This window comes from Salvelinus sp. IW2-2015, linkage group LG37, assembly GCF_002910315.2.
Source record: "Salvelinus sp. IW2-2015 linkage group LG37, ASM291031v2, whole genome shotgun sequence".
In the NCBI taxonomy this organism is placed as follows: domain Eukaryota; kingdom Metazoa; phylum Chordata; class Actinopteri; order Salmoniformes; family Salmonidae; genus Salvelinus; species Salvelinus sp. IW2-2015.
Genome location: NC_036876.1, coordinates 19,064,520 through 19,079,043, shown reverse-complemented (window position 1 = coordinate 19,079,043; position 14,524 = coordinate 19,064,520). Strand labels below are relative to the sequence as shown.

General features: G+C 42.4%; 1 protein-coding gene and 1 pseudogene across 1 annotated transcript in view; both read right to left on the bottom strand.

Moving 5' to 3' along the window:
• The window catches only part of LOC111960315 (oligosaccharyltransferase complex subunit ostc), a 17,163-nt gene extending 6,508 nt beyond the window's left edge, over positions 1–10,655 (bottom strand). Inside the window, exons 1-3 of the mRNA XM_023982278.2 lie at positions 10,446–10,655; positions 5,773–5,866; positions 4,903–5,100 (exon numbers count right to left, since the gene is read on the bottom strand). Of these exons, the coding sequence (XP_023838046.1) occupies positions 4,903–5,100; positions 5,773–5,866; positions 10,446–10,584 (431 nt within the window). The 5' untranslated portion in view covers positions 10,585–10,655. The remainder of the gene's footprint in view (positions 1–4,902; positions 5,101–5,772; positions 5,867–10,445) is intronic.
• Positions 10,656–11,326: 671 nt separating this feature from the next.
• Positions 11,327–12,057, bottom strand: LOC111960388 (small ribosomal subunit protein eS4-like; annotated as a pseudogene).
• Between the last annotated feature and the right edge of the window lie 2,467 nt (positions 12,058–14,524).

The window sequence follows — 14,524 nt, the reverse complement described above, 5'->3', positions numbered from 1 at the left end:
CGAAACACCATGACAAATACAAGGACCTGGACATGACTCAAAGGAGCCAGAAAGTAGAGGAGATGAAAAGAAGTTTGGTTTCACAACAGAATATGTTCAAAAAAGCCACATCACAAAGTGAGGCTGCTGTAAAGGCTAGTTATATAGTGGCAGCAGAGATCGCAAAATCAGCCCGGCCCTTTAATGAGGGAGAGTTCGTGAAAAAGATTAGATCAGTGTGCAATAATTAACGTTTTCTTTGTGCACTTTTTCTTGCTACAAGGCATGGGCTTGAATGGTTGATTGATTTATTATCATTTTATTTGTAAAATTATTAGCCAGTGGAAAAAGTTTTAAAAAGTTTATTTTTGTATTTAAATCAGAAGGCTGCAAATAGAAAAGAGGCATACGATTTTTATTTAAATTTTATTTATTTAATAAATTAATGCCATTGATGTGTTTTTTCATTTGAAATTCGATTTTGCATGTCTCCACTATTAAATTATATATTGTATGGTAATAAGCGATGCTTGTTCCATATTCAATGTTAAAGCAAAACTTGTTTGGGTCCATATTAAAAGGTTCATTTGTTCAATGTTGGCCCGCGACTTTGTTCAGGTTTTACATTTTGGCCCACTGGGTATTTGAGTTTGACACCCCTGTTCTAAGGCAACAAAATAGGAAAAATGCAAAGGGGGTGAATACTTTCGCAAGCCACTGTAGGTAAATAGGCCTTTTTTCTTTCTTTTTTTATCTTGCACCCCAAGTCTGTAGACACCAAAGGAGTCTCCAAAGTTATCCAAAACTGTGAACAGGTTTGAGACCTTGTCATATTGAAATGTTAACTATCACTGTTAAGTCAGAAGCTTATGGAGCAGCACTGATGTAATGACGTGATCTACATGACATTAAAGAGGTCCAACCAACCTTTTGGTAAAGAACGTAGTGAAAAATGAAGGGTGCTATGATAAACGGCATCTAACACTCAAACCGCCATAGGCAAACAGCTGCTGACGTTTGATAAATACAAAGAAATAATAATAATAAAATTATGCCCTGCTCCTTCCATGACTTTTTGCTAAGTTTACTTTCCTCTGCTCATTTGTCAGAAATTTTAAAATCACTAAAATAAAAGTATTTAGAGCTTTTACCTTTTTTTCGTACCTATCTTCAAACTAACCCAATGTGCTGTAAGACGTTGGTACCCAGCCAGGCGCTAATGCGTCTCTCTCTTCTCACTGTATGGATGATAAATTGTGCACCTTACTTCACAATTTAATTTAAATTAGGCCTAACTGAATGAGGGTGAAGAGGTAGATTTAATTTAGAAAGGCAATAGTGTAATGAGTTTGTGTTTTGCCTATTTGTCAGCAGCAAATAATTTGACCAAACGCTTTGGGGGTTGATATCATTCTTTTACATTTTACTTTGTAAAAATAAGCTATTATAGGACTGTTTCATTTACTATAACTGTATTACTAATCAAATTTATTGTAAGGAAATTAAAACATGGTACATGTTGCAGTAGGCCTTCAGAATCATCCAAAACATATCCATGACTCTATCCAGGGAAGCAATGTATGGGTTACTTAGCCAGCAATGAGGGGGGCAGCACACTTGAGCATACAGTGCATGACGCTACAAGCTTGGCACAGCTGTATTTGGGGAGTTTCTCCCATTCTTCTCAGCAGATCCTCTCAAGCTCTGTCAGGTTGGATGGGGAGTGTCGCTAAACAGCTATTTTCAGGTCTCTCCAGAGATGTTTGATGGGGTTCAAGTCCGGGCTCTGGCTGGGCCACTCAAGGACATTGAGACTTGTCCCAAAGCCACTTCTGCGTTGTCTTGGCTGTGTGCTTAGGGTCGTTGTCCTGTTGGAAAGTGAACCTTCGCGCCAGTCTGAGGTCCTCAGCGCTCTGGAGCAGGATTTCATCAAGGATCTCTTTGTACTTTGCTCCGTTGATTTTTTTCTCGATCCAGACTAATCTCCCAATCCCTGCTGCTGACAAACAGCATGAAGCTTCCACTACCATTCTTCACCGTAGAGATGGTGCCAGGTTTCTTCCAGACGTGATGCTTGGCATTCAGGCCAAAGAGTTCAATCTTGGTTTCATCAAAACCAGAGAATCTTGTTTCCCATGGTCAGAGTATTTAGGTGCGTTTTGGAAAACTCCAAGCGGGCCTTTTACTGAGGAGTGGCTTCAGTCTGGCCATTCTACCATTAAGGCCTGATGCTGCAGAAATGGTTGTACTTCTGGAAGGTTCTCCCATCTCCACAAAGGAATTCTAGAGTTCTGTCAGAGTAACCATCGGGTTCTTGGTCACCTCCCTGACTAAGGCCCTTCTCCCGATTGCTCAGTTTGGCCAGGCAACCAGCTCTAGGAAGAGTCTTGGTGGTTCCAAACTTCTTCCATTTAAGAGTGGAGGCCACTGTGTTCTTGGGGACCTTCAATACTGCAGAAATATTTTGCTACCCTTCCCCAGATCTGTGCCTCCACAAAATCCTGTCTCGGCACTCTAAGGACAATTCCTGGTTTTTGCTCTGACATGCATTGTCAACTGTAGGACCTTATATGTGACTCATTTCAGGAAACTAGGTGTATGTCGCGCATCACTACTTCTCAGGAGAGCAATTTGAACTAAATGTTTTTATTATATCAAAATGCATTTTTTGGCAGAAATGCCTTCTGGAACATGTAAACATTTTCATGTGCCTTAACAAACTTGTATGCCATCTGTAAATATGAATACAATTGTTAAATTACGAAAAAGTCAGCAACCTTCCCCCTATCCATGATTGGCTGCGATAATGAGTGGGCTGGAGATGCCGAGAGACGAGTTCAGATTGGTCTGCCATGTGGCGCGCTTCTGTCTATAACATGAGCTGGTCAGTATGTGTCGGTAATTCTTTCTAACACAGCTTTTTTTTTAAAGATATATCACGCAGTAGAACTGCATAAGTGTTGCTCTCCACTCTCCGGAGGACCGAGTTGTGAGATGGAGAAAATTCTGGCGTTTGGTAGCGAATTTGCGGACAGAGTATAAAAGACAACACAAAAGGCTGTTGTATAAAACACCTGTCTCCGGATTACATCTTCAAACTAACCCTAACCCATTTTTTTATTTTATTTGAACCAGTTAAGAACAAATTCTTATTTACAATGACGGCCAAGGAACAGTGTTCCAGAAGGCATTTCTGCCAAAAAAATGCATTTTGATAAAATAAAAATGTGTTCAAATTGCTCTCCTGAGAAGTAGTGATGCGCGACATACACCTAGTTTTCCTGAAACAACTGCCTTGTTCAGGGGCAGAACGACAGATTTTTACATTGTCAGCTCAGGGATTCGATCCAGCAACCTTTCAGTTACTGGACCAATGCTCTAACCATGCTCTAACCTCCCCTAACCCTAATTAACGGCATCCATGACAGAGGGAGAAACGTCCATCCATGTATATGGGTAAGATAGTCTAACTAGCTACATTTTCAGATATTACACGTTTCTAATTTAGTCAGAAAGTACCTTTAAATTTTCAGTTAAATTGTGCTGTTAGCTAGCTAACGTTATGCGTATGATCTGTGTAGTAATATTATTCATATCTCAGAGCCATTTGCATTGCTAGTTATAGCCTAATGTTAGCTAGCTAACATTGGACCTGGTTAGTTAGCTAGCTGCAGATTCATTCAGGGTAGTAATGTTTTGAATTGGGATTATGGTTCAGCTAGCTAGCTGCATGTCTCAACAAAAGACTCCACTATGCAAGTAACCATTTCAATAGAATGTTCATGTCACTGTGACAACTGTCAATAGACGCAGCTGGGGGGGAATGGAATTATTTTATTATGACTTTATTTTTCTCCGCGGGGACGGGGGTCCCCTCGAGATCAGTCTCGGTTCACTGACAAACTGAAATGGTCCACCCACACAGACAGTGTGGTGAAGGCGCAACAGCGCCTCTTCAACCTCAGGAGGCTGAAGAAATGTGTCTTGTTACCTAAAACCCTCACAAGCTTTTACAGATGCACCAATGAGAGCATCATGTCGGGCTGTATCACCGCCTGGTACAGTAACTGCACCGCCCACAACCGCAGGGCTCTCCAGTGGGTGGTGCTATCTGCACAACGCATCACCGTTGTGGCAAACTACCTGCCCTCCAGGACCCTTACAGCACACAATGGCCAAAAAGATTGTCAAGGACAACAACCATCAGAGCCACTGCCTGTTCACCCCGCTACCATCCAGAAGGCGAGGTCAGTATAGGTGCATCAACGCTGGAACCGAGAGACTGAAAAACAGCTTCTATCTCAAGGCCATCACACTATTAAATAGCCATCACTAGCACAGAGAGGCTGCTGCCTACATACAGACTTGAAATCATTGGCCACTTTAATAAATGGATCACTAGTCACTTTAGTGTTTACATATCTTGCATTACTCATCTCATATATTTATACCTTATTCTATACTATCCATTGCATCTTAGCCTATGCCGCACTGAAATTACTCATCCATATATTTATATATTCTTATTCCATTCCTTTACCTAAGATGTGTGTATTAGGCATTGTTGTGGAACTGTTAGATATGACTTGTTCGATATTGCTGCACTGTCGGAACTAGAAGCACAAGCATTTTGCTACACTCGCAATAATATCTGCTAACCATGTGTATGTGACCAATAAAATGTGTTACTATCTGTTACTATCAAGAGTGTTACTTGTGTTGATGATTAGGTCCCCTTTAAACCAGACAAACAAATGTGTAAAAACACAGCAACTTAATGGTTTTAAATGGGAGCATTAGGGTGGGGAAGGGTTGTGTTGCGCTGTCCGTCATAAAAGTAGCAAATTTCTCCCCACCCCACAGAGTGTCATGTGTTTTAGGTTGGAGGCACGATTGGAAATCTTCACAAGATAGTAGACTTACGGCAGTTTCATTCTCATGAACACTCTGGCCATGAAGAAGCTGAGCAGGACACTGACAAAACCGATGAACAACAGAAGGAAGCGGTTGAGTTTGGGGATGTTTGGGGCATTCGAGCGATCCAGGATTATGAAGCCCAAGCCTCCCATGGTGAAGAGGAAACTGGAGGCCAACCCTTCCATGATGTATTGGCCATTCACTCTTCATAGGAAAGAGAAAAAATAAGATGGTTATGTGACTACCCCTCTCAAATGTGCAATACAATGCAGATAATGAATGGAGTAAATAATAGCCCCAGGCATTGACAATGCAGAAACAGCATACACTTGGGAAGTGTTAGCTCTCGAGGGGGGGATTACAGTTGAAGGGTTCTCAGTCGAACGTATGGACCACAGCTGTCCCAATGTGTACTACAGTCCCAACGCTCTGTTTTAACATTTAGAAACTTGAATAATCCTTGCAATGCGGTTTTGGAAACATTTGGAACTGAACTTTCATATAGGCAAGAAATCATTTTTCAAATAGAACCGAAACACTTTTTGTACGTCGTTTCAGCACAGTTGCACAGGGCAATATCCATTAGAGTGCAACTGGGTAGGATGTATTGTACGTCGGCTGGAAGAATGTGTTATTCAAAACACAGCCACTTGCAACTGTGCCAAAACTAGGTACAGTAAGGGTATCTTTCATATAAAAAAAAAAGAAATTGCGCCGATATGAAATTTAGAAATGTTTCCAAAACTAACGCAAGCAAGGCGTATTAACATTCAGACACAGCGCCAGGCCTCTTAACATATTCCCCCCGCAAGGCAGATAGGCACTAGCATTAGTCTACTGTACATGAATGGGCAAGGAAAGGGGCTGCGTACTTACCTGTATGCCAAAAAGGCGACAGGCCGCTGGTGTCCATGTTCATCGGTCATTGACCCCACACTAGGTGGTTCCACAATGACATCGTAGATGATGCCTGCAGATGGGAGACACGAGGAAATCAGTTAGCCAACTAGCTAGTAGCAAGAAGGAAAATCAATAGTTCATAATATGAATTGGGATGGTAAATGCCATGTGTAAGTGTGAAGGAGGGTGCAAAGCTAGCCCATACCAGCTGAGCTGGCTTAGTAGTTTGCTACATGTTAGCCTTCTCAATCGGCTAATAAATAAATAAAAACACTTTATTAGCCACAGTTTTGTGAAAGCTACTCTGAAGATAGCGTTTACCAAGCTGCTAACAATAACGTCAATGTCACTTAAAGGTTTAACTAAAGTTACTTTGAAAACATACACTACATGACCAAAAGTATGGGGACAACTGCTAGTCAATCATCTCATTCAAAAATCACAGGCATTTAACATGGAGTTGGTCCCCCCTACAGCACTTAGCTGTCATTTAGTGCTACAGCACTTGGCGGTCCTGTTCAGTGGAGCTTGTGTGGCCTCCCACTTCACGGCTGAGCCTTTGTTGCTCCAAGATGTTTCCACTTCACAATAACAGCACTTACAGGTGGCGGGCCAGCTCTAGTAGGGCAGAAATTTGATGAACTGACTTGTTGGAAAGGTGGCATCCTATGACGGTGCCACGCTGAAAGTCACTGAGCTCTTCAGTAAGGCCATTCTACAGCCAATGTTTGGCTATGGAGATTGTATACCTGTGGCTGAAATAGCCGAATCACCTAATTTGAAGGTGTCCACATACTCTTGTATTGTAATGAAACAGGCAGGGAGCAGGTCTCGAACCCTCGACCTTCTAGCCCGAGGTCCGGCGCGCTATCGACTGTGCCGCAAAAGCATGCTCATGCGGCAGAGTCGATTTCCGCGCTTATAAACCCAGGGTCGTTACACTATGTATAGTGTGGTTCACTACCTCTACCTACTGAAAAATTATCATATCTAAATCTGAAATGTCATACATAGAGTTAAGAAACATGACACTGGAGTCAGATGTCAACAGAATGCTTATTTATTTTAAGCGAGTGGCTTCTAATTCGTGACCTGATCTTTATTTCGGAATGTGCAAATTCTTGCGACTTTTCTCATGGTCTGTGCTATCCGGGTTCCTTGGGATGTCCCTAGGAACCCTYCCCCCCAAGCATTTTTCTACGGCTGGCCATGCTTTCCACCTGGCTACCACTACACCGGTCAATAGCTCAGCACCACCCACAGCAACTTGCCTAAGCCTCCCCCATTTCTCCTTCAACCAAATCCAGATAGCTGATGTTCTGAAAGAGTTGCAAAATCTGGACCCCCTTTCTAAAATTATCCGCCGCAATTGTTGCAACCCCCATTACTAGCCTGTTTAACCTCTTTCGTATCATCTGAGAACCCCAAAGATTGGAAAGCTGCCGCGGTCATCCCCCTCTTCAAAGGGGGACACACTCTAGACCCAAACCCATCCAATAAAGGTAAAAAATCCTGCCCTGCCTTTCTAAGGTCTTCGAAAGCCAAGTTAACTTTGCTTTATCTTGGCCAGGTCGCAGTTGTAAATGAGAACTGGCCTACCTGGTTAAATAAAGGTGAAATATATATACATTTTTTAAACTGCCTGTAGCTCATATTCTTGATACCATTTAAAGGAAACACTTTGAAGTGTGGAAATGTGAATTTAATGTAGGAGAATATAACACATTAGATCTGGTAAAAGATAATACAACGAAAAAATACATGCGTTCTTTTGTATTTTTCCCCCCCATATCATCTTTGAAATGCAAGAGAAAGGCCAAAATGTAATATTCCAAATAAGGCACAATTTCGATTCTGGCCACTAGATGGCAGCAGTGTATGTGACAGATTTGTTGTACACATCCTGGATGTAAAGGATTGTAGTGACGCACAATCTTGCACTGAGATGCCATGCCTTAGACCGCTGCGTCCATGTGTGTGAACTATTTAACTGCACTAGAACGCTTAAAAGGCCGCAACATTTTTTATATTAGTTATCAGTATCGTTTCTATAGGCAAGGAAAATATCGGCCAAAAATGTCATATCGGTGGATCACTAATAGACGTAGCTGGTAATAACTGACACACAGAATAACTGACAAATTTACGAACGCTCAACACCCGCTGAATATTGCCCGTGTCAGTAAACGTTGGCAACACAGTTGCTGTCACCAACGCTCTGGGTAACATAACACCCTAAGCAGCTCTGTTAGGTGAGTAAAATGGTCAGAGTGAGCTGTTCTCTCATTTGTGTCTGGAAGTAGCTAGCAAGCTAGCCAACATTACCCAGTTAGCTTGAGTGCTTGACAGCTGTTAGGACAGAACGCACGGATCAACCCTTAGAGATGGGTGGGGCTAAAGCTTAAGAGCTTGTGAACAATGCTGAATGGGTGTTGACTAGGGTTGCACATTTTGGGGATATTCAGAGGTGGAAACTTTGTGGGAATATATGGGAATTAATATTAATACCATTTAAAAATGTATATGTTTTTTGCATTGGATATATTTACCATATCATATGGAGACAGAAACAAATATTTTACATTATCATAAGGAGACAATTGCAAATGATTAAATCCTTCCAATAGAAATAAACTCTGACTCTTCACATGGGATGATTTCACTGAACAACAAAACAAAGGGAATATTGAATGAGCCATCGCATCTCCCAAAAACCTTTTCAACATACATCTGTAAAATTATAGTCTAGAAACTAAAGCTTTGGTTGTCTTTCTCTCAGGCTTCCATGTGTTCTCCCTGGACTTCCTCAATGTCCACCCCTTGAACATCAGACCCTGAGGCCTCATCTTCACTGTCACTTTCCAACCTTGTTGAGGATGGCTCTTTGTCAGGCTCAAAAAGCCTCAAATTTGCCCGGATGGCCACAAATTTTTCAACCCTTGTATTGTCAGCCTGTTGCGGGCTTTGGTGTGTGTGTGTTCCCAAACAAGGACCAGTTGCGCTGGAGGAGGCTGATGTTGGTGGGATGAAGGAGGATGAAGGAGGAAACAAGGGTAAGAGCCTCAAATCTACAAGACCCTTCCACCAGGTGGTTGATGAGATGTTGGCACGACTGCCATATTGCATCTCCATCCCAAAGCCCTTGCTTGGAAGTGTATTTCGCCAGACTGCCAAGAACCTTGCCCTCACCCAGGCGGCGCGACACGGTAGTGATGTCACCCTAGGCCTTGTTGATCTCTGCACCAGACAGGATGCTCATGCCAGCATACTTGGGCCCCAACATGTACACTGCGGCGTGTATGGGCTTCAGGCAGAAGTCTTCGCGCTGTTGATGTATTTCAGAACTGCAGTTTCCTCTGCTCGGAGCAACAGTGAAGTGGGCAGGGCAGTACAGCACCATTTCTGTTCAATGAAACGTTCCAGAACATACTGAACTCAGCCATGCTGTAGGATATATTACGGCAAGCACCAGCAGGTCAAACAAATAACTAAAATGAATGAGTGACTTAGAAAAACAAATCATGACTCGAGTCAGTAACACATCATTGCAGGGTAAGCCTACACAAAACACAGCCCTTATTTTAAGTGTTTTTAAACACTTCCCTATGGGAAAAAATGTATGGTGAAAAAACAATTGGAACCATTTCCCTGTTTGACCGCTAGGTTTTATGGGTAATATGACTCATGCGGTGGTACTCTATGGGATGCGTTCATAAATTCACTCTGGCTATCTACTCCGATTTCAGAGCACAGCATAACTAATAATTTACATACGCTCAACACCCGTTCAAAACGGTGAATATGTCAGTAAAAGACGCAAAAAAATTGTAATTGAATTGTTGCCAGCAGCACAGTTACAGTCACCGACGCTCTGGATAACATTAAAACACCCTAACCAGTTCTGCTAGGTCGAGTAAAATGGTCAGAGTGAGATTATCTAATTTGCGTCTGTAAATAGCTTGCAAACCTTAGTTTGGGTGCTTGACTGCCGTTGAGGTCAGAACGCACGAATCAACCCTACTCTTAGGCCAGAGGTTCCGTGTGCGCTCTGAACTCTGAATTTAGTAACGGAAGATCTGACAACGGTCTGAATTTACACCCAGAGCGCACTCTGGCACTCCAGATTGAATTTACTTACACACCCTATAACAAACCCTGTCATAACAGACAATGCCAAGATCATTGTGAATTGTGTCAAACTGTTTTTAATTTAGCTTATTTTGCCAAATAAACAAAAACGTATTACAATAACTGTTGGAATTCATTTTTTCCGCTATACCGTAAACGAGCCGTGACCCCAAAACCACAATATGTACTGAACCGTGGGTTTGGTGAACAGTTACACACCTAACAAGTACTAGCTAGCTAAGAAATTAGCTAACTTCTCCGTACTCGGCCCAACACTGATTAGCCGATTGAATAGGTCTGACTGAATAGGTCTGACTGCATAAATACGTGTGATGGGTGAATAAGACGTTTAATCATATTTTAGTAGGCAATACATGTACCCAACGTTAGCTATTTAGAAGCCGGGTGTAACTTTAAACATTAGACAAATCCTGTATCGAGGCTTTATAAAACCCATCGGTTACAGCTACCTAGTTAAACTGGCTAGACAGCTAACGACGTTGCAGTGTTCGACAACTTACCTCCAGTGATGAGAAAGTACGATACAATAACAATCGCATAGACTGTCATAGCCGACGGCATGTGCAGCCATGATGGCTTTTTGAGTTTTATATTGGGACATTCCAACACAGCGAAAGGTACACCGTATAATGTCTCCATTGCTAATTCAATACGAATTTACTCTTTAGGTAAACTGAGATTTCTGACTGCTACGCCGACGTGTCCAGGAAGTACCGAAAATCTAGTTGGTAGATAAACACTTCTAAGTAAATACTATCATTTTTAAGCACAAATAATGCATTTCATGGACTGAAATGTTATTTCATATTTAATATAACTATTTATATACACATCTTGAAGACAATATGAACTGACATGTGACCACGGTTTATTAACTTTCAATTGTTTCGCTTACCTGTTAAGACCTTTAGTGCCAACGTAGTTATTGTGCGACACTTGATCAGGTTCTAGAAAAAAGGAACTCCCGCTTGCAGCGAACAGAAATATTCCTTCGAGGACTCTCCCAAGCCAATAGGCTCTCAGCAACGCTTCCACCGCCTCACCGCCTCGTCATTACGCCGTGTGCACTGCACAAGGTGTGACACGCGCGGTAAAAAATAAAAATGTGACACGCGCGGTGAAACACCGCTTTCCATTCATTTTCAGTGGAAGGAAAGCTATGAGAAGCTGAGAGGACAGTGGACCGTTGGGCGGCGCGAACGTGGCGTGAAAAAGTTAAACATTTCCCAGCTTTATGCAAATCACCAGCGGCGACTGCTAGGCAATGACCAATCATATATATTTTATTTAACCAGGCAAGTCAGTTAAGAACGCATTCTTATTTACAATGGTGGTCTACCCCGGCCTAACCCCGACCACTTTTTTAAAGTTTTTAGTTTAGTTTTTGTAAATAACATGTTTTTTATTTCAAAGCCAGGATGCCTAGACCTACATATAGGATTTAGCTGCTGCCAGCCTTGGCAGCGATTCTCTTGTCCCGCTCCTCAGCGATTGTGAGGCGGATACCCTTTCCACGGGGCAGGGACACCCACGGCTTGTTGCCCTTGCCAATGATGAAGATGTTTCCCAGCCTTGGTGGCGAAGATGTTTCCAGCGCTGTCTTTGACGTGAACCACCTCAAACGAGCCAGGGTGCCTTTCCCGGTTAGTGATGATACCAATCCGCCCCAAATTGGCACCGCCAGTCACCATGCACAGGTTACCTGTGTCGAACTTGATGTGTTCTGTGATCTTGGCGAGGTCGATGCGGACTGTGTCGTTGACCTTGATGAGGGGGTCTGGGTAGCGGATGGTGCGGGCGTCATGGGTCACCAGTGCGGGGACTCCCTTGGTACCCATCAGGTTCTTCTTCACCTTATACAGCTTGTACTGGGCCTCCTCAGCAGTGATGCGGTGAACAGTGAAACGTCCCTTCACATCGTAGATCAGACGGAAGTGCTCTCCAGTCTTCTCAATACTGATCACATCCATGAAGCCAGCAGGGTAGGTGATATCAGTGCAGACTTTGCCGTCGATCTTGATGAACCTTTGCATGCAAATCTTCTTGACCTCATCTCCGGTCAGGGCGTACTTCAGACGGTTCCTGAGGAAGATTAAATGAGGGCAGGCACTCCCTCAGCTTGTGGGACAGTGACGGAACGAGGAGCGGAACACTCCGGTGAGCTAGTCAAGCATCCAATGCTTGGGCGCTGCAACGCGCTTCAGGTGCTTCTTCGTCCTCGTGCCATGTTGGAGCTGCGGGGAAAAGGCGCCTGACCACGCTGGGCCAATATAGATCTTTTAAAACAACGTAGCAAACGCCCCTATCTGCTCACTTCCTTACCCGATACATAGCTTCCTGTCCCAATCACGTCCTGGTCAGCCGAAGTAGCCATCCTAGGCCATCGAAGTCGCTCGTTTTATCATTACCTCAGTATATTAATATAATCATATTTCTATAGCTTTTAAAAAATGATTATTGTTGAAAATTGTGTTTATCTTGTTCAGTTAGTGATTTTTGTAATTCGATTATTGTGTTCTTGTGTCTTTTTTTGGTCTCTTTAGCAGCCTATTAACGTGCCAACTAGTAAGTGGCTAGCAATTAGTCAACCGCCCCTACTTACCATGCCACTGTTTTACACAAGGGCTGCTTTGAAAGAGCCTGCCAAAGGTAACAGTGACAGATGTAACATCGTCTGGCCAAGATAATTAGCAAAGCACCGACCTCCAGTTGGAAAAAGGTTTTCAAACCTTTCTCCAGTTACCTTTTCAACTATGAAGGTAAGTGTAAGCCAAGTTTGCCTATCAGACAGAAGCAAAGGACGTTTACTCAAAATCCAAAGTGCCCAGAGTAAACTGCCTGCTACTCAGGCCCAGAAGCTAACGAATATTGCACATAATAGATTCGGCATAGGAAAACAAACTCTGAAGTTTCTAAAACTGTTTGAATTGATGTCCCTGTGGAGTAGACACAGAACTCACATGGCAGGCAAAAACCTGAGAAAAAATCCAACCAGGAAGTGGGAAATCTGAGGTTTGTAGTTTTTCAAGTCATTGCCTATCCAATATACAGTGTCTATGGAGTCATATTGCACTTCCTAAGGCTTCCACTAGATGTCAACAGTCTTTAGAACCTTGTTTCAGACTTCTACTGTGAAGGGTGAGAGAATAAGAGCTGTTTGAGTCAGAGGTCTGGCAGAATGCCATGAGGTAAGTCAGGCGTGCGGCCGTGAGAGTTAGCTGCGTTCCTTTTCATTTCTAAAGACAAAGGAATTGTCCGGTTGAAACATTGAAGATTTATGATAAAAACATCCTAAAGATTGATTCTATACATCATTTGACATGTTTCTACGAACTGTAATATCACTTTTTTGACTTTTCGTCTGAACTAAGTGATCGCACATTGAGCATTTGGATTACTGGGCTAAACTCGCGAACAAAAGGGAGGTAATTTGGACATAAATTATGGACTTTATCGAACAAAACAAACATTTATTGTGGAACTGGGATTCCTGGGAGTGCATTCCGATGAAGATCTTTAAAGCTAAGTGAATATTTATAATGCTATTTCTGACTTTTGTGACACCTCTCCTTGTTTGGAAAATGGCTGTATGTTTTTCTGTGACTTGGCGCTGACCAAACATAATCGCAAGGTGTGCTTGCCTTTTTGAAATCTGACACAGTGGTTGCATTAAGGTGAAGTTTATCTATAATTCCATGCATAACACTTGTATCTTTTAACAATGTTTATTATGAGTACTTCTGTAATTTGGTGTGGCTCTGCACTTTCACTGGATGTTTGTTTGAGACAATGCATTTCTGAACATAACACACCAATTTCAAATTAGGTTTTTGGACATAAAGATTAACACTAGCGTCCCACATATCCCAGAGAAGTTTTAAGACGTGTCTTTTACAGTAGCTAGCTAACATTATGATTGCTCATTCTTTTTATTCAAAACAGTTTTGAACAGGGATAAAATGACAGGAGAGGTCAGCATAAGGGCTTGCTGCTACAGGTCCATGAGGAAAAATGAGAAACCACACAGTTTGTGTAGGGTGAAAAGTCAGCTGTTTGTGACACACTACATGCCGGTTATACAGTCAGAGATGAAGCCTAGTCTTAGGCTAAGAAGTTCCTGTCAATGGAGATCTGCATTAAGAGGCATTGCTTAGTTCATGACTAGGCTTAACCCATGTCTATGAAACCGTTTTTAGTTTAGTAATTGTTCAGGCGTCTTCCTTGCTGTTTCTGTGAACTCTGTTATGTTGGACGCATTTGATTAAATTTAAACAAGGGCATATGCCCTTAATAAAAAATGGTAAACTCATATTGTTGTAATGAATTTAGAGGCTGTTGTATGTTGCGCCAGTCTCTTCTGTTTGCTGGTCGTAACTCATGTTGAGTGATTTTATAATCTAATCATTTTCTTTTTATATCCCCACGTAGGTTGTACTGAAGCCCTCTGAGCCAGAAACAATGACACAACATCACTGTTCATGTGTTGCTGGCACTGCATTATGGAACCACACAGTTGCATTACTATTCCAGTCTGCACACTATTGCCAGATGGGAACATCAGTCGTCCCACCTGTGCACA